Source organism: Pelophylax lessonae (assembly GCF_965119305.1).
Source record: "Pelophylax lessonae genome assembly, chromosome: 11".
Lineage (NCBI taxonomy): Eukaryota > Metazoa > Chordata > Amphibia > Anura > Ranidae > Pelophylax > Pelophylax lessonae.
The window spans coordinates 238,344,318-238,369,934 of NC_138778.1; the positions used below are offsets into that span (position 1 = coordinate 238,344,318).

A 25,617-nucleotide genomic window follows, 5' to 3' on the forward strand; every position below is an offset into this window, starting at 1 on the left:
CAGTACTTGATGCAAAAACCAGGTTGGCCAGGACAGGGGGTCAGAAAAAGTGGAAGTCTCTTCTTATTCCATGTCTACTACAGACACAACATCTTTTTGGAGTGCTCTTTGGGTCGGGGGACCAGGGAGGGCATCCAAAAAATACCTCTCATGCAGCTGGCTCACTGCATCTGGATTGGGAGTTTGGGCCACAGCACCTCCTGGATACAAAAGGGCCGTGATGATCTCTTCCTCAAATTTTAGGAAGGATCCACTTCTTCCTCATGCTTTGGATAGTACATAAGCGTTAAACATGGCCAGTTGGAATAAATATACAGACACTTTCTTGTACCAGCATCTAGCCTTATGTGAAATGGAGTACGGACCCATCATCTGGTCATTGAAGTCCACTCCTCCCATGTTAAGGTTGTAGTCGTGGACACAGAGAGGCTTTTCAACAACATCAGATGCCATACAAATCTGGACCATCGTGTCTGCATGAATGGAGGACAGGATGAAAACATGCCATTAGTCCTTCCACTTCACTGTTCACCAGTCCACAAGCAGGCTTTCTCTCCCTTTCGAAGTCGGGTGTTTCAAAAGCCGTTGGGTGAAGTCCTGGCGATTGGGTCGCACGGTACCACAGCAACCAATTGTTCAAATGAATAAGAGTTTAAAAAGTGGTACGCATGCATATTAATTGTCCAAGTACAAAAGGTACCCCATAATGAAAAAGGGTGACACCAAATCCCACACTATCTTGCTCCCCATGTAGTCTGGCCCTTTGTGGGGCTCCACATGACATCCATCATTTCCCTCATCACTTGACGTGTGTAGCCTGTGAAATGAAATATAAAAAAGTACTGGGAAAGGTAAACAATAGACAATCGGGGGGCGTGGCTTGACGTCTGACCGAGATGGCCACCTAGTAGCAGAGCTCCCGGACCGAGGACGATTAAACCGCTACATCAGCACAGCCGCCAGCCTCCAGACACCCGAGAACATGGGTAAATCATCAGCTCACTCGTCCCCGTCGCAGTCCCGCTCCCTGCACGATCCGCCTGTACAATCGAGCCGCAGTATACCGGATCTGTTCCGGCAGCCGCCACGCGAGGCCCCGGCTTCATCCCGGGCCTACACGGAAGTGACCAGAAGCGCGACCGCCGCACAATCTGCTGATAGCGATCGCATCCCTGCACAATCTCAGCAATCCAGCCCACCACCCTCATCATCTCCTCAGCCACTTAGTATACAAGACCTCAGGGCTATTGCTAGTGATATAAAAGAGGATATTAAGCTCTCACTAAATGCCGCCATTGCAGAGATCAGGAGGGATATGCAAACCATCCACATGAGAGTAGATGAGGTAGAGGACAGAGTTGCTGTTCATGAGGAATCAATCCAAACCCTTCAAGCCTCAACAAACACACAATCCTCACAAATGGGAGATTTACAAAGATACTTAGAAGATTTGGACAACCGTGGCCGCCGCCACAATATCAGGCTGAGGGGCATGCCAGAATCTGTAGAACATAACCACATTGAAAGAGCAACCCTGCAAATATTTAATGACATCCTGGGCAGACCACAGGAAACAGCAATAGAATTCGAACGCAAACACAGAGCTCTAAGACCCAGGGCCAGAGACACCGATCCCCCCAGGGACATTATATGTTGCATAGTGAATTTCAAAAAAAAGTAAAACATCCTCAGAAAAGCTAGAGAACGTCGGGATATCCTATATCATGGATCAGAAATTAAAATTTTTCAAGACCTGTCACCCATTACACTCCAGCAAAGGAGAGATCTCCGCCCCCTGTTGGACCTGCTACGCAGCAGAGATATCCAGTATAGATGGAAATATCCCTTCTGCTTATCGGCCTCCTCTCAGGGACGCACTGCGATCTTGCAAGTCCCTGAAGACCTGACTTCATTTTGCAACACTCTGAACATTCCACTCGTGGAAGTACCCGACTGGTATAGGAACTTCCGCCCACCCCAACAGAGAGGAGCCACATCCATGGACACCATTCCTGAGCGAGACGAATTCCACCTCCGACGCCGCAGATCCACTTCGCCCAGAAATGCTCCAACCAATGAATCCAGACAGGCAGGGATCGACAGTCTCACAGCCTCACCTGTACACAGGAGACCGCTTCATGAACAACCAGATTAACTCCAGAACAACCTGAAGCTGTACACCCCTCAACAGGCGCATCCTCCATTCCCCTCTTTGAGCTTTTCTTCTCCCGTTCCCTTTCCTCTTTTTCCTCCTTTTTCTTTATATCTCTTTTTTCCTAACAGATGCCATATACAGAAAGAGAAAATGGACTAGATGTCTCTGAACCACTGAGACACGCCACTGCCTCTACAGGAATCCTTGTAGACTTTCTTCGAGGTCACACTCAGAACAAGAAAAGACTGAACACCGCTCAACCACAAGATGATGCTACCCTCAACACATGTTTCGGACTGACTGATGTTGCCTTAGCTTAGATATTCTTTGCCTCTTTGGGTGGTAACGTATACCCCTTTTATTTCCCCTTCTCTCACACACTAAGGTTTGCCTAGTTGGCACCTCAGGTGCCTACTATGCAACCACCACCATATCCCCAGGCTCTTATTTATATTGAAAACTGCGATATAGTTACTTATGTTGCCACCCATAACTACAAAGCTAACATACAAACACCCAGGAAAACTTGACCACAGAACCTCTAAAGGAACTTATCCCGATAATATCTACCCATATAGTTGACCATAACCATCTCTTCTCTTGCTGGATATGATATACCTCCCCCCTCTTATATGAGGTTTGCCCACGCTACTTCACAATTAACAATTAACCTAATTCACGTAGACAATCCACTTTCTAGATTTGTCTGGATGTTGCTTCATGTTTTACAGGAGAAGATGGCCTGCCCCATGGGACCCCGGGTACCTTAAAAAAAAAAAAAAAAAAAAAAAACCTACATACTAGCGCCCCCCACTTGCAATACTTTATCTCCAACCCCCAACTTGTAGGTTCCATTATACATTAATATGCACATCTAAAACATTTTCGGCTTTTGCCGCTGTCGGGGAAGAGGGGGAAGGAGAGCGACTCCTTTGAGATCGATCTCCGGATGCTCGTGAATATTATGGGAGACGGGAGATCATATGGGGCTGGCCATCCCAGGGAGAGGGGAGAGGATGAGACAAAAAATGAGGATTAAACAGTTAATAAAAAAAAAAAAAGAGAGGTTTTTGATTGCATTCTTGTTAACGCCAAATGCACAGTTGTACTGATCCTGTCTCGACTAATTGACATACACATATGCCTTTCCCATCTGGTTTGACTTTCTACACGTAATCGAGTAAACTCAGCTTATATTATTACATCCAAATACAACATCTAGATGCATCTGCCCCTTCCCCGTCCTTATAACATTCTGATACACAATCCACACTATCTTGACATCTACAAACTAAGTGACCAAGGCTCCTTCACTCCTATCTGTCCCAGAATGAACATACACATTCCCGGTTATACCCCATCTCCCCCGTTGACTACATTAGAACAACCCTCGAAGACGCCTGACTCCAAGTACATTGTTATACCTCGTCCCGTGTTACTACTTACTACACAAACACTTTACCCATATCACCCACATTAAGCGGTTACCGTTTTTTGCCAATGAATATATCGTCCTCCGGTCCGGGACTGATTCTCCTTACTGTCTCACCCGGACGCCAACCTATCCTCCACAAGACAGGAACACCCCTAGTGTTCAACTGTTGACCTCCACCATCCCCTGTACATTCTTCTAGGGAAGACCAGATCTTCTTCCCTAGCTTTGGTTTGAACCACTCCACACTCCTCCTCTCCGCCCTCTCCCTTCCTCCCCTCCTTTAATCCCCTTTCTCTCCCTCCTCTGATAGACTCTTCCCCCTCCCCCCTTCCCTCACACCTCCCAGTCTCTGTCTCCCCTACACAAGGAATTAAGACTATCCCAACAAATTTTTCTGACCAACCCAAATCCATTAGAATCTTTATATCAGATTCAACTTCAAAATGCCACAACTCAATCCCCACAATGACTTCCCTTCTCTCAAATTAGTATCACTAAATGTCAAAGGACTTAACATCCCTGAAAAACGCAGCCAGGTATTAGACTTAATGCATAAACTAAAAGCAGACATAGTCTTCCTACAAGAGACACATTTCCAAACACGCAATATACCCAAACTTTCGAATCGTTTATATCCGTCCGCTTATCACGCTACTAGCCCGTTAGCAAAAACGAAGGGGACCTCCATCCTTATATCCAAACGAATGAACTGGGTACTACAAGACACTGTCATAGACCCGGAAGGGAGGTTCATCTTTCTAAAAGGACTGTTGTCAAATAAACCAGTCACACTAGCTAATATATACAGTCCCAATTCTGCCCAAGTCCCTTTTATTAGAAAAATAACCCGTACAATGACGCAATTTCAATGTGGAATTACAGTCTTAGGTGGTGACTTTAACATAGCACTTCACCCACTCCTTGATACCTCTTCTGGTACAACGTCACTCTCATTTAAGGCACTGAAACAGATCAATCTAGAAATCAAAAACCTACTCCTCCATGACTCATGGCGCACATTATACCCATCAACTAAAGACTACGCATTCTTCTCCCCCCCATAATAGATATTCGAGAATTGATTATCTATTCCTCTCACAAAAAGATCTTCCCCTATTGAAGGCAGCTACAATAGAACCCATGCTGCTCTCGGATCATCACCCAATTTCGTTAACTTTATCCTTCCCAACTGCCAACATACAACCTAAATCCTGGAGACTAGACTCTTCCATCCTAGCTGCAGAATCAGACATCCAACTCATACATAAAGAAATCACTGACTTCTTCCTAGATAATGACACCCCTGACATTTCACCTACTACACTTTGGGAAGCACATAAATGTGTCCTAAGAGGAAAACGGATTTCTCTCAAAGTAAACAAAAGGAAAGCCCAACAAAATAAGGTTAAAGAGCTCGTTAACAAAATCAAGATACTCGAAGTGACCCACAAATGATCACAAGCGCGACACACCTTACAAGATCTCATACACGCTAGAAAACTCTTACTTGACGAACTCAACATCAAAACAAGACGAAAGTTCATCCTTCAACAAAAACTATTCTATGAGTTCGGAAATAAGAGCAGTAGCTACCTTGCAAGAGCTATTCAAGCCAAGAGAGCGAACTTGGCTATTCACACCATTAAAGATAGTCACGGCGAATCTCATACCTCCACGCCTTCAATTGCCTCACAATTTGAACACTACTATTCATCTTTATATAACTTACCCCCTTCGCATTCGAGTCTCGACAAGCCAACTCTTATAAACGACTTTCTACAAAAACACTGCCCAACTCCTATGTCTGCAGCAACATCCCAATCTTTAGAGAGCCATATAACGCATGAAGAGCTTAAATTAGCTGTTAAACAACTTAAACCTGGTAAAAGCCCTGGACCAGATGGATTCACGGCCCCATACTATAAAGCCTTCATAGATACCCTCTCCACGCCTCTACTACAAATGTTTAACTCAAGATCCCTACCCTCTCTCCCTCCAAATAGACTCATTGAAGCCCAAATTACCGTTATACCCAAAGAAGACAAAGACCTTCTTATACAAATTATAGGCCAATATCCTTGCTCAATGTGGACATCAAATTATTTGCAAAAATTCTAGCAAACAGCCTTCTACCCTTACTTCCACATATAATCAACAATGACCAAGTGGGCTTCGTCCCAGGACGAGAAGCACGAGACAACACTACAAAAGCAATTAACGTTCATCATTGGTTGACCTCTTCCAAAGCCCAGGGGTTTATGCTATCATTAGATGCGGAGAAGGCGTTTGACAGGTTGGACTGGATGTACATGTCTCAGGTTCTAAGACACATGGGTCTTCGGGACAAGATGTACAACTTTATTATGTCTCTGTACTCTTCCCCCATCAGCCAGTGTCCGTGTTAATGGCCACCCGTCAGACGCCTTCTCCATCAGCAATGGTACAAGACAGGGATGTCCGCTTTCTCCCATCCTTTTCATTCTGACCCTAGAACCATTTCTCAGAGCTTTAGCTCGCAACCCATATATACATGGTGTACAAATTCAATCTCATACCTACAAAATAGCCGCTTTCGCGGATGATATCCTACTTTTTCTGCAAAAACCTCACCTTACCCTTCCAACGCGAATTCCAACTATTTAAAACATTATCTAACTTTAAAATTAACTTCTCAAAATCCAACACCCTTAATATATCCCTACCCCACGATACGGTCACTCAATGCAAAAAAAAAATTCCCATTTCATTGGAAATCTGATGCCATTAAATATCTTGGCATCTTTCTACCAGTCAAACTTTCAGATCTCTACAGCATGAACTTCCTCCCTGCCCTTAAACTTATTAAAGAAGACGTTCATAGATGGAGCAAACTCCATTTCTCATGGTTCGGCCGAGCGGCCATAATCAAAATGAACATACTCCCACGTCTCTTGTACCTGTTCCAAAACATTCCCATCAAACTTCCGCATACATTCTTCCAAACTTTCAAAACCCTCTGCCTGCATTTTCTTTGGGACAAGAAACGTCCTAGATCATCTTATGACCTCTTAACCAAACCCAAAAGTCTGGGAGGTATTGGCCTCCCAGATTTGAAGAAATATTATTGGTCATGCCACCTGACCAGAATTGTGGACTGGTCCTTACATAAACCTACCAAAGATTGGATAATGATTGAAAACTCCTTTTCTGATATTCCCATTCAAAATACACCATGGATAACCATGTCATTTTTACCACAAACTCTGAAAAAACACCCACTAATCGGAAATACTTTACAATGTTTTAGAGACATATGCCGACATTCTGCTATATCCTCAAATCCAGGCCCCCTAACCCCAATTACACTCAACCCTGAATTCTCACCAGGAATGTCCTCTGACCTCCTTACAAAGATATGGCCCAATACCCAAGCAAGAGCTCTTCTCTTCTACTCAAACGACATCCTACGTGACTGGCTGTCTATCAAATCGAGCACTGATGGATCTCCCATCCCCCTTTGGCAATATTTTCAAATACGTCACTTTTTGGCTTCACTAAACAGAAATGGAGCACTTGCTAGGGTCCCAACACCCTTCGAGAAACTATGCATGGACAAGCCCCCACAAAGACACTTGATTTCTACCACTTATAATATGATCTTCTCGAACTCACAAGTACTGACTAACAGAATTACTTCTACATGGGAATCAGATCTCAACTTATCCATATCAGATAAACAATGGGGAAACATCTGCAACATCGACCATAAAAGTTCATTAAACATCTCCATACAGGAAAATTGCTATAAAGTGCTGACCAGGTGGTATAAAACACCTACCCGCCTACACAAAATCTACCCCGATATTTCCCCGCTGTGTTGGAGATGCAATACACATCCTGGCACCCTTCTTCACATAGGTCCTGCCCTAAAATCCAACCATTCTGGCAACAAATACACGACACAATCCCAAAAATCTCAAACGTTCATATAGAATTCTCTCCAGCTGGGTACTTGCTTCATCTTTCAGACCTCCCTCCTCATAGATACAGAAAAACCCTCATCCCCCACTTAATAAATGCAGCAAAATCCTGTATCCCCGTCCACTGGAAGTCACAAACCCCCCCGACAATATCAGACTGGATACGTAAGGTTAACAAAATTGCAAAAATGGAGGAATTAATCTCGATTGCGAGGGACTCCATTGACAAATACGCCCATATATGGGATCCATAGACAACTTTCTGCAACTCAGATACTTCTTTGAGACTCAACAATTAATCGATTCCAACGCCCAATTCTCACAAACCCATCCATACATAGACCGAAATAAACCTATACTCTCCACTGATGGCAATATGCAACCACAACCTATAAAAGAGAAGATCTAGAGTCTGCTGACTCAGTGCTTACTCATGATAAAATTACAAAATCTTTCCCACTCCTAAACAAGGAATGAAAGTGGGAAGATTAAACCCCTTTCTCTTGCATAGACACCCTTTAGATACATAAAACGCCACCTATAAACTTCTTAAGATAACTTTAACACCCCTGGACCCTTTGTGGGGACGGAGACTGGGACTGCTGTCTAACCTCTCCCCAACACCTCCCTTCCTTCTTCCCAACCTGTCCCCCCCTTCCCCCCCCATTCTCTCTCCCCCTCTTAACTCCCACTCCCCCTCTTCCCCTATCCCCTAATAGGCCTAATACACACTTTACTGGGGGAGGTCTGAACCTCTCGCCCTTAGGGTGGGGGAGACAAGTCTTCCCCCATATTCTCATACCATACAGCAAGACAACATAACATTTGCCTCCATTATACTATGCATTAATGTCATGAACACACTTCGACCACCTGTCATACCCATTGCAGACACTGCCTCTCTTCATCCATGAGATCAAAGCAGAAAAGCTCAAGCTCAACTGCAATGATCTATATTCCTCAGAGTACAGTTCTTTTCTCACTATTGTGTATATGATCTCATTTATTATTCCACTCGAGTTATCAGAAGTATAATATATGTAGAATGGAGTAGACGCTAATTATACTACAACACCATAACTAAGCTGAGATACGAGTGCCCCTTTATGTTACAATATGATTGACAGTCGATCACCGTGCTAGCTACATACAACTGTTCTTTGTTTTTCATGCTTTTATTATTGAATGTTACTAAATGTTTGAATTCAGCATTGTTAAAGCTGTATGTTATCCCTTTGATATTCAATAAAAACATTTTGGAAAAAAAAAAAATAGACAATCATCGATTATAGAATAATGTATCTTTAGTGCCATAATAATAATATCCACATAAATTGTGTCCAAATATCCAATAAGAATGTTGCGGATATAATATAAAATATAGATGTAGCTCCTCCTAGATCGGTGCTAGGATAAAAGCATTGTTCGCTCTTCTGCTTATCAGGGGAGCCTGATCTTTAGTTAGGCCTGCTCTTTGTGCTCAGTGTGTATTCATCTGGTCTGAGGTCCCCACTGCATCCAATGGGGAGGCCTGCTGGACATTGGAGGAAACCTGGCCAATGATGCACAGAATTTGTAACCGTCCCAGTGGGTTGGCACCTGGAGAGGTGCATCATGGGATTGGAAATAAAAGAGGAGAGCACATGAGGCAGGCTGTCTTTGGCGGGAAGCAGAGTCCCAGGAGGAGGGTGACGGCTGTCTCTCCTCCTGGCAGAAAGGGAAGTGGTCACAGGCAGCCGGGCCTAGTGAGCCAGGTGTGGAGCTGAGCCATAGAGGTCCTGGAGAAACTGACAGTGGAGCTGAAGGCAGAGCTACCTGGGAAAAGCAGTGTCTGTGAGTACCAGGGGGCTTGCCAGGTGTCTGCCCAGGAAGGGGACCACTCCAGGGAGAGTCAGCGAGAAAGGGGGAGCCAAGTTAGACCCTGAAGAGTAATCTACCAAATAGTTTGCTTTTCAATACTTCACTTCAGTGGCAGGGCAACACAGATAGAGGTCCTCAAGGTTGTGCATAGTTTGTTAAGTTGGAGTATCCCACTCATCCCTTCCCCCATCCAAGTTCTAATAAAATACAAAAAAAAAAAAAAAAAAATCCCCTGGACTGTTTACTGACTGAGCCAAGGACTTAAAGTGCTAAGAAAGTACAACTTGTCATCCTTGAGCGTGATGCAAATCTTTTCGTAGCAACTGGGTGCAGCCTTGTTTGGGGTTGTGTTTTGTTTTTTGTTGTTGAGCCAGGGAATGCCCAGCGGCTCTGTTTTGTATGTTGTTCTCTTTTCTAAAACTAATAAAAAGAATTTTCAAAAAAAAAAAAAAAGACAACTTGTCGCTATGGGTAACCCAGGGGAATCTGCTGGGGGCAGTGCTACATAAACATGCAAATAACAACAATTTCCGATGAATCCGTGAAGATTAATGTTGATATCACTATGAAATGAGTCCAAGATTTCCACAATGTGTGTAAATGAATCCGTGGTGTCAATTAACAATCCCAATCACCAGTGATCAATCAAAAAGATATAAATCGACAATCTGTGAACTAAACGGCTTGTCTGGTGTGTCACCTCCACTCCTGTGTCCCCCTCCCCCCCTCCCGTGGGGTGGGTGCTCACCTTTTTCAGTGTGACCTTGCAATTAAGCTTGGTCAAAATCAGTATTTACTCCCAACAGGAGAAAGATGGACTAATCCTCCGGTCAATAGACTCCGGGGTGATGATCTCAGCAGTTGACACATATGGGGAAGAAACAATCCATGGTGCAAGTAACGTTTGTATAAAAAGTTACTTTATTAAAAGATTTTTAAATCACTCACAAGTATCTGATGCTGAAGCACACCAGTCTTTTACAGGCTGAAATAGTCTTTAGGTGTGCAGTCAATCAGCGCAGGGTCTACGCGTCTTCCTCAGGGGGATCTCTAAGCCTACAGCACCTGGTATTCCCCGGCGGTCTCCCATCCAGGCCCGACCCTGCTTAGCCTCCGAGATCAGACGAGATCGGGCACATTCAGGGTGATGTGGCCGTAGGCGATCAACATCGGCACCTTCAACCCCTTTGAACTTGGGAATGCCAAGCTGGCACTAGCAGACTGCATTTTTGGGACTCGCCAGGTCACCACGAAATACTGCAGTGCAGGGTTGTAAAAGACTAGGATGTACTGGGCTGCTGGTGCCTGCCAGCTCACCATAAGGTAATGCGGCACTAGTACTGGCATCCTGCTGCATATAAGACAAATGAAGTGTTACTAGCACCTCAGCTACCCAGGGTGGGGTACACCTGACCTTAGCGGGGACCTCTCCTCCATCCTCTGAGCTACCTTTCAGGGTGCTGCTACAGGTTCATATTTGGAGCCTGATTCTGTCAGTGAGGCTTCCCCTTTGCTCCCAGCTCTCATAACTAGAATCCTCTAGGCCACTTCACCAGTGTACCTTTGTTGGGACATTTTGGCCACTAAGTTTTACAGGTACCTAGTGCGACTCACAGGGAAAAGAGCTCCTGGCTGTCAGGGACTGCTTGAACCACTACAAATAAAAACGTATCTCCTAGTGTTAGCACAGATCAGGCCGGATTCTGCTAACACTGCGGTTTTGCATGCAGTGTATCAGAGGTGTCAGTGGAAATTAATGTACGCTTGATGCACAAATAACTCTGTTGTGCTAATTGGATATTAATATACGCCAAGTGCAATCAATCCCATTGTGGTAATAAGCACAGTTCTCAGCTCTGTGTATAAGGTAATAGAGCGCTCAGCAGTACCCAGGAATACAGACACACAGGCTGCTATCTCATTGGATGCTCCATAGAATGTCCTGTCTCAGACAGGAGGCTTCATTTATTTATGGGACAACAAAAGGGACAATCAACAGGAAGTGATGACGATACAACATCAGCCAATCAGTTCCAAATGTACAGTCATATGACACAAGTTACTCACATAGAATCAGACAATGACACACTTATATACATTTAAATATACAATAGAAAGGGGGAGTACACAAACAATAATGAGCAGAATAGAGTGCACGGCTTCCCGCCTAACACTACACAATGAAACCAGCATGTAGAACCGTGATCGCTGCTCTGATCAAACCTATGCATGTATTCCAACCACTACTACTGGTGTGAATCCCATTCAGCAAAGCTCAGAGGACAATGCCTAATAGCATACTACTCTTCCCATAGATGTGAGGCTATCTGCAGGGAAAGAGCCATGCTGTTTCCACTATGGTGATCAGGCACAGTAGAAAGACATGAATGTGTAGCCCTTCATAGAGGCAGATAGATATCAAAACGATATTAACTCCACACCGCGATACACATAGATCTATACCGGCAAACAGGCCCATGCATGGAGTGTTCCCCGGCTGAGATGTCTATGTAGAGCGAGACCTTCCCTACACGTCTAAGGGAAGGTTTTCACTGCCAGTAGTCTTTCCTCAATGCCGGTTCCCTCGTACACACTCTAATGAGCGTATTGCAAGCAAACCGACAACAGGAGCCAGAATGACAATCTAAATAAAACACATCCTGAAAAATGCCCATACTAATCCTAATAAAATTTCCACAACCCCAGTGATCTTCTGACACTGCACTTGTTGGGGGTGGGGGGCAGAAGGGCCAAACGCAGGTGCTGGAAAGAATCAGGGCTGATACTGCTAATGCTGCATTTTTAGGGACATAAGGGGGGCACCAATATAGTTCTGTTCGTAATCAAGATATTGATCCATACAGAAACTATACTAGCACTGGTGGTGATCAGGAACCTGTAGCGTAAGTGCAATAGTGTGCAGGCAATCTAATGCTATCTGACGTAATAAGTAATGCTAATACAGGGATCAAAAGAATACTGTACACTGAGGCTGTACTAATGGACCTGGTTGGGTGACCAAAGGGTTAATGAGAGAAATCAAAGGGTTAAATGTGCTGAAATAAGGTGTGTGGGTGCACAGTGTGGTATTGTCTTCTCTTCCTCAACTGAAAAGGACTCAGGAAGAGAAGAAAGTGCAAGATAGCTCCCTGTGGTTATAAAAATAAAAGTGATTTGTCATTGACTGCCGGTGATCAGCAGGGTCCCAGGCAAAATCATTGGCAGGAACCTGCTGACAAACTTGTCCTACTGCCAATGGCAGCGGGGGTTGCTGGGTGAGCGCATGAATGGGTGGAGACCTGGAAGAAAGCCACAACATACAAGTGCATTACCATACTTGTGTGAGCCGCTGTCCACAGTACACTGTATATACTGACCCAGGTGGGCAACCGGTTAATATCGTTGGTTTGATTAATGTACATCCTTCAGTGTCTACTGTACATTCAAGTGTATGATTATGAGGAAACTAAGGGGTCTACTTATAAAAAAGTCATTGGACAAATAGGACAATCATTACTCTAACCATTACAAATTCTGCCTATAATACAACACAGTGATTTCCTATGATCGTCAGCTCCATCTAGTGGCCATAATGAGATATATTGTTTCTGTCATATCTCCATTAGTAAAAATATCACAATACTTAATTAAGGCCACTAGATGGAGCAGAGGAAATCAGTGTATTAAATAAATTACGGCCAATAATTTATCATTGCTGGGTGAATGCTGGTCATGTTTATTCAACTAATTAAAAAAAAAAAAAAAAACAAAACAAAGAAAAAAATAGACCAAGTGTTTGTGAAAGCTTACGCCACAAAATGTACTCAGCCGTCAATGGCCAACACGGGACAACACTTCATCCATGTCTCTGGTGATCTCTGATCTCCTTATGAAGTGTTTCTTACATGATGAAGATCAGCCATGGAGTATATCTGAGGTGTATATCAGGGGGTGCTTCTTACACACATGTCCAGCAACTTCATATAGAAGACATTTCCCGCACTCAAGGCATTAATACACCTCGAGGGTTGTGTGGGATCCCTGATGTACAGGAAGACAGGACTTCAGTGAGGAACATTTCCCTCACTCTGGACAGGAATATGGCTTCTCCCCAGTGTGAGACCTCTGATGTTTGGAAAGACTGGACTTACAGGAAAAACATTTCCCTCATTCAGGGCAGGAATATGGCTTCTCCCCCGTGTGAGATCTCTGATGTCTGTAAAGATGACACTTCTGTGAAAAACATTTTCCACACTCAGAACAGGAAAACGGCTTCTCCCCCGTGTGAGATCTCTGATGTTTGTAAAGATCGGACTTCACTGAAAAACATTTTCCACACTCAGAACAGGAATAGGGCTTCTCTCCTGTGTGAGTTATTTGATGTTTGACAAGTCCTGATTTTTGTACAAAACATTTCCCACACTCAGAACAGGAATAGGGCTTCTCACCTGTGTGAAGCCTCTGATGTCTGTTAAGATTACACTTCGCTGAAAAATATTTCCCACACTCAGAACAGGAATAGGGCTTCTCTCCTGTGTGAGATCTCTGATGTCTGTAAAGACCGGACTTATCTGAAAAACATTTCCTGCACTCAGGACAGGAATACGGCTTCTCACCTGTGTGAGTTCTCTGATGTTTGACAAGTTCTGATTTTTGTACATAACCTTTCCCACACTCAGAACAGGAATAGAGCTTCTCACCTGTGTGAAGCCTCTGATGTATTTCAAAATTATACTTCAGTGAAAAACATTTTTTGCACTCAGTACAGGAATACGGTTTTTCCCCCGTGTGAGATCTTTTATGCATTTCAAGTTTGGATTTAAAAGAGAAACATTTCCCACACTCAGGACAGGAATACGGCTTCTCCCGTGTATGAGATCCCTGATGTCTGTGAAGATGATTCTTCTGTGAAAAACATTTCCCACACTCAGAACAGGAATAGAGCTTCTCACCTGTGTGAGTTCTCTGATGTCTGACAAGTTCAGATTTTTGTACAAAACCTTTCCCACACTCAGAACAGGAATATGGCTTCTCACCTGTGTGAGATCTTTTATGCACTTCAAGTTTGGATTTAAAAGGGAAACACTTCCCGCACTCAGTACAGGAAAACCTTTTATCTTTTGGAAGGATGGCACCGTCCCTCACAGTCTGAGGTTCCTCAGGATAAGAGGAATACGATGGTCCGGCACCGTCCCTCACAGTCTGAGGTTCCTCAGGAAAAGAGGAATACGATGGTCCGGCACTGTCCCTCACAGTCGGAGGTTCCTCAGGATAAGAGGAATACGATGGTCCATCTACACTGTGTGGTGCCGGATGGACATTTGAGGTAGCCGGGTTTTCTCCTGGACTATACTGTGTGATGTCATCTTCTACTTTACAGTCTGGAGACAAAGTGAGAGAATCCTCTGAGGTTTTCCTCATCTCCTGTCCATCTACAAAAATAGAAATAAAAAGATTATTACTAGACATGAGCAGATTGGTTCCCCTAAACCAAAACTCCACCCACATTAGGCAGCTTTGTCACTGCAATCTTACAATTCCACCCTCAAGGTAACTAGTAAATGTATCCTCTGATCTCCTACCAGTTCATTTCTTTATTCATGGACTTTAGTCAGAGAGTGAGGAAACAACGAGAACTGTCTTTTATAGGAGTGACAGTAATGAGGGGATTATAGGACGAGTGTCCCCTCCCCCTCTATTACTCATTGCCATCTTCCCAACAAAAGAAGTCCCGCACTTCCTTATTTAGTCCATGATTTAGTCATGAATAACAGCGGGGCTGAGCCCCACCAGAGGTCAGAGAGTGAGGATGGGGGAGAACAACCAAGATGAAGACTGGACTGATCCCGAAGAGCACCATAATTTTTTTTTCTTTCATCAATACATGGAAGGGTGCTCTTAGCATATTTACCAAGAGAATAGGAACATGACTAACAAATCTTGCACATCACTTGGAACTAGCAATCTGATCGTCATATACTTCTTGTCACAAAAAACATGTCTACAACATAATATAGGTAAAGTTAGAGCAAATAGATACTCAAGAGGGTAATGTCATTTATTGGCCTGGATGGACCTGTAAGATCCTGGTATTCTCAGTGCCTTTCTATCACTTAACTTCCGGGTTGCGTTCCATCCCCTCAGGTAGGTGGAACGCATATCGGTGTGTATTCCATTCACAGTGCTGACGTCATCATCAGGCGCCGCATTGAGCAGCTATTTCAACTGACGGTCTGCACTCACACATTGTTCGTGCAACCGCTCCTGATAGATGCCTAACCTGACGCTGCCGAATCTTCCAGCTACATACCCTATACCTGGATTGACCGGAGCCTCGCTACCTTGTCATACACTTCCTTACTTCTGGCTATTGATAAGTACCCCACAGGGGACCCTCTCTTATCAACAACGCTTGCTATCTATACCTGCATTATAGAACTATTGCTAGCTCTAGGATACATGCTCTCTAGTATCTATCATCTGCATTACTAACCTAGATTGCTAGCTCTTGTGCCTACTGCTTACTACAACCTGCATTACTGAATTAGCTTAGCAACTCTTGTACATCTTACTTGCTATTATCTATCACCTGTTGATTGTACTAGATTGCTAGCTCTTGTGTTTACTACCTATCATCATCTACTATCACTCCTGCAACATCACTATCTGAGTGCTTATCATCATCTACTATCACTCCTCAAAGCCTATACCTTCAGTGTGTCATTTCACTGCTTCTTGCATAACTACTTATCACTCCTGCAACATCAATATCTGAGTGTTTGTATATGTGCATACTGAATCAGGCTGAACCACTATGATGAGTGATTTAACAGATCTCTACAAGACTACTGAGTGGAATTCTGCAGCTGTAAATCCAGTCTCATTGAACTAAAACCCAGAGCGTTACAGTTTGCACGAACCTTAAAAAATGGATTCAGCAGAAATGGCCACTCATGTGATGCACCTCACACAAAAAGTAGAAGCATTAGTTCATACTCTTACTGAAGTACAAAAGGAAAATCATACCTTGAGACAGCAGGTAGCCCGTGTATCACAGCTTACTGCTGCTCAACCCCGTGAGCCCAAGATAAACCCTCCACAAGTGTTTACAGGTGATCGGAAAAAATTTTGTGAGTTTACAAACGCATGTCAATTGCTTTTCAATTTAAAACCTCGCACTTACAATACAGACCGTATTAAAGTCTGCAATACTATCTCTTATATGTCAGGTGAGCCACGGGCTTGGGCAGACTCCTTCTTTGAGAAAGATGATCCTATTCTCAATTCCTATCCTGCGTTTCTAGCAGAACTCTCCCGCCTATATGAAGATCCAAATAGGCAGAGTACTGCTGACAGCCAATTGAGAGCTTTAAAACAGGGAAGGAGACCTGTTGAAGACTTTGCAGCAGAGTTCAAGAGACGGACCCTTGATTCAGGGTGGAATGATGCATCTCTGCGAACTCAGTTCAGGCTCGGGTTGTCAGAAGCCGTTAAAGACGAGCTCGCCCGAGCGGATTTACCTGGCACCTTGGATGCTTTAATACAGCTCAGTATCAACATTGATAGACGTTTACCAGAAAGGAGGCCTGAGAAAATGGGAATACCATCACCCAATCCTCCTCGTTTTTCGTCTGCTGATCCTACTCCTATGGAGGTAGGGATCATACGCTCCCCATTATCATCTGTTGAACGAGCCAGGAGAAAATCTCAGAACCTCTGCATGTATTGTGCTTCCGCTGATCATCTAATAAGCGTCTGTCCCCTTGTCCGCAAAAAAGAGGGTGAGATTTCACATATATTATTGGGGGGTTTAACAACTTTTTCTAATCCCTATCTTTTCATTCAATTAATTTTACAGTGGGACCAAAATAGAATCACTATCAAGGTTATGATCGACACAGGATCTTGTGGGAACTACATTGACACTAGTTTTGTTGCTTTAAATAAAATACCTATTATTTCAAAATCTATACCTGTCTCTGTTAGTTTAATTAATGGTATTCCCTTATCTTCTGGTCCAATCACTAAACAAACTCAAGCACTTCTAGTTACTGCTAACGAGATTCATGTTGAGACAAACACTTTTGATGTGTTACCTTCACCACATTTTCCTATTATTCTGGGACTTCCCTGGTTACACATACATCAACCAAACATTGATTGGAAAATGCGGACACTGACTTTCCCCTCTCACTACTGTGAGACCACTTGTAAAATCCAATCCTATCAAAATATCCTTTCCATGGTGTCAGATGAAATCACACCACCACCATGCTATCAGGATCTGGCTGAAGTTTTCCTTGAGAAAAATGCTCAAGTATTGCCTCCCCATAGGGACTATGATTGTTCCATTGATCTACTCCCTAACAGTAAACTACCTTTCGGACATGTTTATCCTCTATCTCAGGATGAACTTTCTCATCTCAAACAATATTTGGATGAGAATTTAGCGAAGGGGTTTATCAGACCCTCTACTTCTTCCACAGCTGCAGGACTTTTCTTTGTCCGCAATAAGGATCAGAGTCTCAGGCCTATCATTGACTACAGGCAATTAAATAACATCACAATAAAGGATCGCTATCCTTTACCTCTCATTCCGGAACTCATTGAACAGGTGCGTGGAGCCACTTACTTTTCAAAGTTGGATTTAAAAGGGGCATACAATCTCATCCGTATACGTAAAGGGGATGAGTGGAAGACAGCATTCAGAACTAGGTATGGATTATTTGAATATCTGGTGATGCCCTTTGGATTATGCAATGCTCCCGCAGCATTCCAGCGTTTCATAAATGACATCTTCAGAGACCTACTCAATGTTTGTGTTGTGGTATATCTGGATGATATACTCATCTACTCACAATCCTTGTCTGAACATGTAAGACATGTACGACTTGTATTATCCAGATTGCTCTCACACAATTTATATGTAAAATTGAAGAAATGCCTATTCCATATGGAGGAAGTGTTATTCCTGGGATACATCATATCAAAGAATGGCATTAAGATGGATATGAGCAAGATATCGTGTATACTGGATTGGCCTGTACCAATAACTCGTAAGGCATTACAACGATTCCTTGGGTTCTCAAACTTTTACAGAAATTCATCAAAAACTTCTCCACCATTGTAAGACCGTTAACTCAACTCACAAGTATGAAAAAGACGTACAAATGGTCTGAAGAAGCGAATCAAGCTTTCCGCTTGTTAAAATCAAGCTTCACTTCTGCTCTCATATTACGTCATCCAGACCCATCTCTACAATACATCCTAGAAGCGGATGCATCAAATATGGCTGTAGTAGCAGTTCTCTCCCAAAGACCCACAAATACGTCTCCTCTCCACCCTGTTGCTTTTTTCTCCAAAGCACTGAGTGCCCCAGAGGTAAACTATCCAGTGGGTGAAAAAGAGTTACTTGCCATAAAATTGGCACTTGAAAATTGGCGACATTTACTTGAAGGTACTCGGTTGCCAATAATCATATATACGGATCACAAGAACCTCCAATACCTCCAAACCAACAAAACCTTTTCCCATCGGCAAGTGCGTTGGTCATTATTCTTCCTAAGATTTAATTTCCTAGTGACCTACAAACCTGCAGATAAAAACAAGAAGGCTGATGCATTATCACGGTTAACCGAAGATAACTGTGCAGAAATCCCTTCACTTCCTATAATACCACAAGATCGTATTGTTGGCGTTGTTCGTTCCTTAAAGGAAGAGATTCTGCACAGTCTAGGACTGGATTCACCACCACCACATCTAAATTCTGATGCAGAAGGCTTCCTCTACTTTGATAATAAACTCTACATACCTCCTGATATGCGCACTAAGATCTTGGAACTAACACATGATCTACCTATGGCAAGACACATGGGTATGACCAAAACCTTAAATTTGCTCACCAGGCAATTTTGGTGGCCTGGAATGAAGACGTCTGTACAGAAGTTCGTTTCCTCATGTGACACCTGTGCTAGGTCCAAAATTGAGACTACAAAGCCATTCGGGTTACTTTGCAGTCTACATATACCCAAAGTTCCATGGGAAGTTGTGTCCCTAGACTTTATAGTGGAATTACCACCTTCCAAGGGATTCACTACCATTTTAGTCTCAGTGGACCATCTGACCAAGATGGTACATTTTATTCCCATTCGCAGATTACCTTCATCTAAAGAAACAGCGGAACTACTAGTTAAACATGTGTTCAAGTTACATGGAATTCCAAAGACCCTTTTATCTGACCGGGGTTCACAATTTATTTCTAAGTTTTGGCAAGCTCTATGTCGTATATTACGTATTGAGCGGAAGCTTACTTCCCCTTACCACCCACAGACTAATGGACAAACTGAACGAGTCAACCAATGTATTGAACAATACTTGCGCTGTTACACCTCCTATTTGCAGGATGATTGGGTGGATCTTCTTCCTCTGGCGGAATTTGCTTACAATAATGCAACCCACAGTACCACTAAGCAAAGTCCGTTCTTTCTGAATTATGGGTTTCATCACACATTTCTTCCTCCACGTATCCTACCGTCAAGTAATCCGGTAGCTACTGATTACCTCACGCAAATAAAAGACTCTTTGGATTTACTCAACACCACCATCTCTCATGCCCACAGCCAACAGAAACGGTACTACGATCTTCGTAGAAGACCCTCCCCTCAATATACTGTTGGGGATCTCGTTTGGTTATCCACAAAAAATCTCAGATTGAAAATCCCCAGCAAAAACTTGGACCTTTGTTTTTGGGACCTTTCCCGATCGAGAAAGTCATTGGAACATCTGCAGTTCGACTCACATTACCGGCGGATCTCAAGATACACCCTATATTTCACGTATCCTTACTAAAACCACATATACCTAATCAGGGAATTAGACCTACCATCTTGCCTCCACCTCCAGTACAAGTAGAAGGGGGAGAGGAATTTGAGATACGGGAGATTTTGGATTCTCGAATCCATAGAGGAAAACTCCAATATCTCATCAGATGGAAAGATTATGGACCTCAAGATGACACCTGGTTAGATGCTTCTGATGTTCATGCATCCAGACTTATACAAAGGTTCCACACCAAATACCCTGAGAAACCAGTTCTATAGGCCTTCTGGAGCCGGGGGGGGGGGGGGGGGGTACTGTAAGATCCTGGTATTCTCAGTGCCTTTCTATCACTTCACTTCCGGGTTGCGTTCCACCACTCAGGTAGGTGGAACGCATATCGGTGTGTATTCCATTCACAGTGCTGACGTCATCATCAGGCGCCGCATTGAGCGGCTATTTCAACTGACGGTCTGCACTCACACAGTGTTCGTGCAACCGCTCCTGATAGATGCCTAACCTGACGCTGCCGAATCTTCCAGCTACATACCCTATACCAGGATTGACCGGAGCCTCGCTACCTTGTCCTACACTCCCTCACTACTGGCTATTGATAAGTACCCCACAGGGGACCCCCTCTTATCAACAACGCTTGCTATCTATACCTGCGTTATAGAACTATTGTTAGCTCTAGGATACATGCTCTCTAGTATCTATCATCTGCATTACTAACCTAGATTGCTAGCTCTTGTGCCTACTGCTTACTACATTACTGAACTAGCTTAGCAACTCTTGTACATCTTACTTGCTACTATCTACCACCTGTTGAATGTACTAGATTGCTAGCTCCTGTGATTACTACCTATCATTATCTACTATCACTCCTGCAACATCACTATCTGAGTGCTTATCATCATCTACTATCACTCCTCAAAGCCTATACCTTCAGTGTATCATTTCACTGCTTCTTGCATAACTACTTATCACTCCTGCAACATCATTAACTGAGTGTTTGTATATGTGCATACTGAATCAGGCTGAACCACTGTGATGAGTCAAGAGAGTTGGATCAGGTGATTTAACAGATCTCTACAAGACTACTGAGTGGAATTCTGCAGCTGTAAATCCAGTCTCATTGAACTAAAACCCAGAGCGTTACAGGACCAGGGTTCCCACAAGGAGATGAAGGCGGATGCCCAACCAAGCCACAACGCAAGAGTATGTTCATAAGAATGATGTGAACAAGTGTAAGTATCTCAGAGGGATTGGGGGCTTCCTGGGCTTTGCAGTGTTTGGCTATTATGAGCCTAGCAGCGACCAGCATATGCATGACTTCTCGAAAAGAACAGGGTACATTGTCGATTCCAAGGCCCAAGACAGCCAAAGCCGGGTTGGCCGAGGTCACCACACCCCTCACATCTGAGATTATTGTGAAGATTTTGTTCCAGGATCTTGCAATGTTCTTGTAGGACCAAAAGATATAAAGATATGAAGAAGATTGCCGATTTGGCAACATCCTCGCCAAAATAGTGAGTAGTGGGAGGGATAGATCTGAGCTAGGCGATAGGGAGTGAGATACCAATGGACTGAGATCTTTTGTGTCAACTCCCAATGCTGGACATAATGCGAGGCTTTGTAGACTGACTTGAAGGCATTGCCCCATTGGGAGGTGGTGAATGAGGATTTTAAATCTTCCTCCCATAGAAGGAAAGGTTTTGATTTGAGAAATGTTAGCTTTTCCTGCAGTATGTTATATATATTAGGGAGATGTCTTTGTTCCTGGCAGGTGATGACAAATAATAATGGTTTAGGGAGATGCACCTCAGGAGGAGCGGATGTCACCAGGAGTAGGGATGATCGAACGGTTCGGGTCCACCATCGGTTCGACCCGAACATTGGGTGTTCGAGGTTCGGCCAAATTTAGAACTTTTTGCCCAAAAAGTTCGGAATTCGGCAACCAGAACCGCCCAAAATGCAATGCTTCAGGAAATGGGCTTTAAAAGCCCGTGATTGGACCAGAACCATTAGCAAAAGCCAATTGAGGGGGCAGGAGAATGCTAGGAATGTGATTGGAGTGACTAGGGGGTCCCTAGACCAATCATTAGTGAATACGCCCCCCAGTATATAAGATCGCCCCGCCATATTCCCAGCATTGTTATACTGGACATGGAAGAGAATGGAAGCAGTTCTGTTAATTTTACTTTAAAAGTGTCATTTAGCATTTATTAGTGTGAGGAAAGGGATATCTAGTGTAGTTAGAGTGCTCCTTTACACTTAAGTTAGCTTCAAAAATTTAGTTTCTGTAGGGAAAGTGTTAAGTGTCAGGGGACCGTAGTGTAGTGTAGGGTTAACTGGCAGTGACTGCTATGGCAGGGTGACAAAACCCTTCCATAGCAGGGTGACCGCTATAGACAAATGATCATTTCTCTGAGTTGCTTCGTAACTGGATTATGGCTTCTCACCAGCCAAGCATTTTTTATGCTGCAGGGATTGCCACTGCCAGTGCTTTTTTGAGGACATGTTTGATGTCAGACATGACATCTGAACATGTGTATAGGGGGTATATATAGACATATATGTCTGAATATATACCCCTAGACATATATAGGTGTGATAGTAGCAGAAATAAATGCTTGCGCTAATGAAATCATTTACAGGAATATATTTCTGCTACTATCACACCTATATATGTCTAGGGGTATATATTCAGACATATATGTCTATATATACCCCCTATACACATGTTCAGATGTTTTGCCTGCCTCAAAAGAACCCAAAAAAATGCCAAAAAAAACGCTAGCATCAAAAAAAAAAATGCCCAGGTGTGTTTTTACTGGCATTTTTTGGGGGGGTTTTGGAGGCAGGCAAAACATCAGAACTTGTGCACAGTACCACTATACACAAGTTCAGATGTTTTTCCTGACTGCAAAGAACCCCAAAAAATGCCTGCTATTAAACCGGGAGAGAAGCTAACTACCTGTGTTTAAAGTGTTCTAATACAAACAATCCTTTTTTTTTTCTGGTTCTGGACATGCTACAGAGCTGAAACTTCACAGGTACACCTTTTAGACCCCCCAGACACTAAACCACACAAAAAAAGGTCTTAAAAATTGTAATTTTTGATAAAAAAGCCAATTATTGAAAAAATTAAAAAAAAAAGAGATTTTTTGATTTTTACTTTGGATTTCAGATCTGGGGGGTCTAAAAGGTGTACATGTGAAGTTTCAGCTCTGTAGCATGTCCAGAACCAGAAAAAAAAAAGATTGTTTGTATTAGAACACTTTCTTTCAGGACAGGTAGTTAGCTTCTCTCCTGGTTTAATAGAAGGCATTTTTTGGGGTTCTTTGCAGTCAGGAAAGACATCTGAACTTGTGTATAGTGGTACTGTGCACAAGTTCTGATGTTTTGCCTGCCTCCAAAAACTCCCAAAAAATGCCAGCAAAAACACACCTGGGCATTTTTTTTTTTGACGCTAGCGTTTTTTTTTGGCATTTTTTGGGGTTCTTTTGAGGCAGGCAAAACATCTGAACTTGTCTATAGTGGTGTATATACACACATCCATATATTTATATACACACCTAGACATATATAGGTGTGATAGTAGCAGAAATATATGCTTGCGCTAATTAAATCATTTACACTAATATATTTCTGCTACTATCACACCTATATATGTCTAGGTGTGTATAAACATATAAGTATGTGTGTATATATACCACTATAGACAAGTTCAGATGTTTTGCCTGCCTCAAAAGAACCCAAAAAAATGACAAAAAAAACGCTAGCGTCCAAAAAAAAATGTCTAGGTGTGTTTTTGCTGCCATTTTTGGGGGGTTTTTGGAGGCAGGCAAAACATCTGAACTTGTGCACAGTACCACTATACACATGTTCAGATGTTTTTCCTGACTGCAAAGAACCCCAAAAAATGCCTTCTATTAAACCGGGAGAGAAGCTAACTACCTGTCCTGAAAGAAAGTGTTCTAATACAAACAATCTTTTTTTTTTCATGGTTCTGGAAATGCTACAGAGCTGAAACTTCACAGGTACACCTTTTAGACCCCCCAGATCTGAAATCCAAAGTAAAAATCAAAAAATCTCTTTTTTTTTAATTTTTTCAATAATTGGCTTATCAAAAATGACAATTTTTAAGAACTTTTTTTTTGTGTGATTTAGTGTCTGGGGGGTCTAAGAAGTGTACCTGTGAAGTTTCAGCTCTGTAGCATGTCCAGAACCAGAAAAAAAGATCATATAGGTGTTAAAGTTAAAGGAGGGTCCCGACCCACATCCCTGTTCTACTGAATAATTATCTTTTTTTTTTCATGGTTCTGGACATTCTACAGAGCTGAAACTTCACATGCACACCTTTTAGACCCCCCAGATACTAAATCCAAAGTCAAAATCAAAAAATCTCTTTTTTTAAAAAATTTTTTTCAATAATTGGCTTTTTTATCAAAAATGACAATTTTTAAGAACTTTTTTTTGTGTGATTAATAGTTAATGGGGCATGACCCAGAACCCTGGGCACTTTTTAGGGGCATTTATTGGGTTTTAGGGCTTAAAAATTGTGTTTTTTGATTACCGAAGTTCGGGTCCCATTGATTTCAATGGGGTTCTGAAATCCGGGCCGAACTTTCGGGAAGTTCGGATGTTCTGGCCGAACCGAACTTTTCAAAAGTTCGATCATCCTTAACCAGGAGGAGGGGATGTCACCAGGAGGAGGGGATGTCACCAGGAGGAGGGGATGTCACCAGGAGGAGGGGATGTCACCAGGAGGCGGGGATGTCACCAGGAGGAGGGGATGTCACCAGGAGGTGCTGTATTCTGAGGTACGTGAAGTGGTCTGTGTTGATAGTCCATACATCTTCAGGGTTTAGCATACTAATTAAACCTCAGTGAACCGTCATGTCATCTAGGACTGTAATTCCTTTCGATATCTAGGACTGGAGGCTTATGTGCGGTATAAGTGTAGAAATCGTTGCGATAGGGATGTGGACTGGAGTGTCAAAGAGCTGTGATCGGGAGTGGCTGTTTAGTTCCCTCCAAGCTAGGAGAGATGTTCTTAGAAGGGGAGAAAAGTCTTTTATTCTGAAGGGTTTCCAAAGGTCTGCGATTAAAAGGATACGAAGGTCTGGGGCAGAGGACAGGGAATGCTCAATTACTGCCCAGGGTAAGGGGTCCAGAGGTGAATACCAGTGCTTGAGTTGCTCCAAGCAGGCTAGCAAATAATAGCCCCAGATGTCTATTAGTCCCATCCCCCCTGCTCCTCTACTATCATTTTAGTCTAGAGTTTAAGGCTTGCAGGTGTTTTAAAAGGCAGGGGAATGGTTAGTGTTCTAAAAAGGTAGAGGATTTGGGGGAGGTTGAGCATTTTGATGGATGCTAGGCAGCCTGAC

At 43.1% G+C, this 25,617-nt stretch overlaps 2 protein-coding genes across 2 annotated transcripts in view; both read right to left on the minus strand.

The window, feature by feature from the left end:
- Positions 1 to 25,617, minus strand: part of LOC309567520 (uncharacterized protein) — a gene marked incomplete at its 5' end in the record, with an annotated part of 1,161,679 nt that overhangs the window by 1,050,090 nt on the left and 85,972 nt on the right. Inside the window, one exon of the mRNA XM_082272904.1 lies at positions 13,641 to 14,456. Within this exon, the coding sequence (XP_082129030.1) occupies positions 13,641 to 14,456 (816 nt within the window). The remainder of the gene's footprint in view (positions 1 to 13,640; positions 14,457 to 25,617) is intronic.
- LOC309566970 (uncharacterized protein) overlaps positions 1 to 25,617 on the minus strand; it is a gene marked incomplete at its 3' end in the record, with an annotated part of 283,334 nt that overhangs the window by 198,339 nt on the left and 59,378 nt on the right. The gene's annotated exons all lie outside the window — the stretch shown is intronic.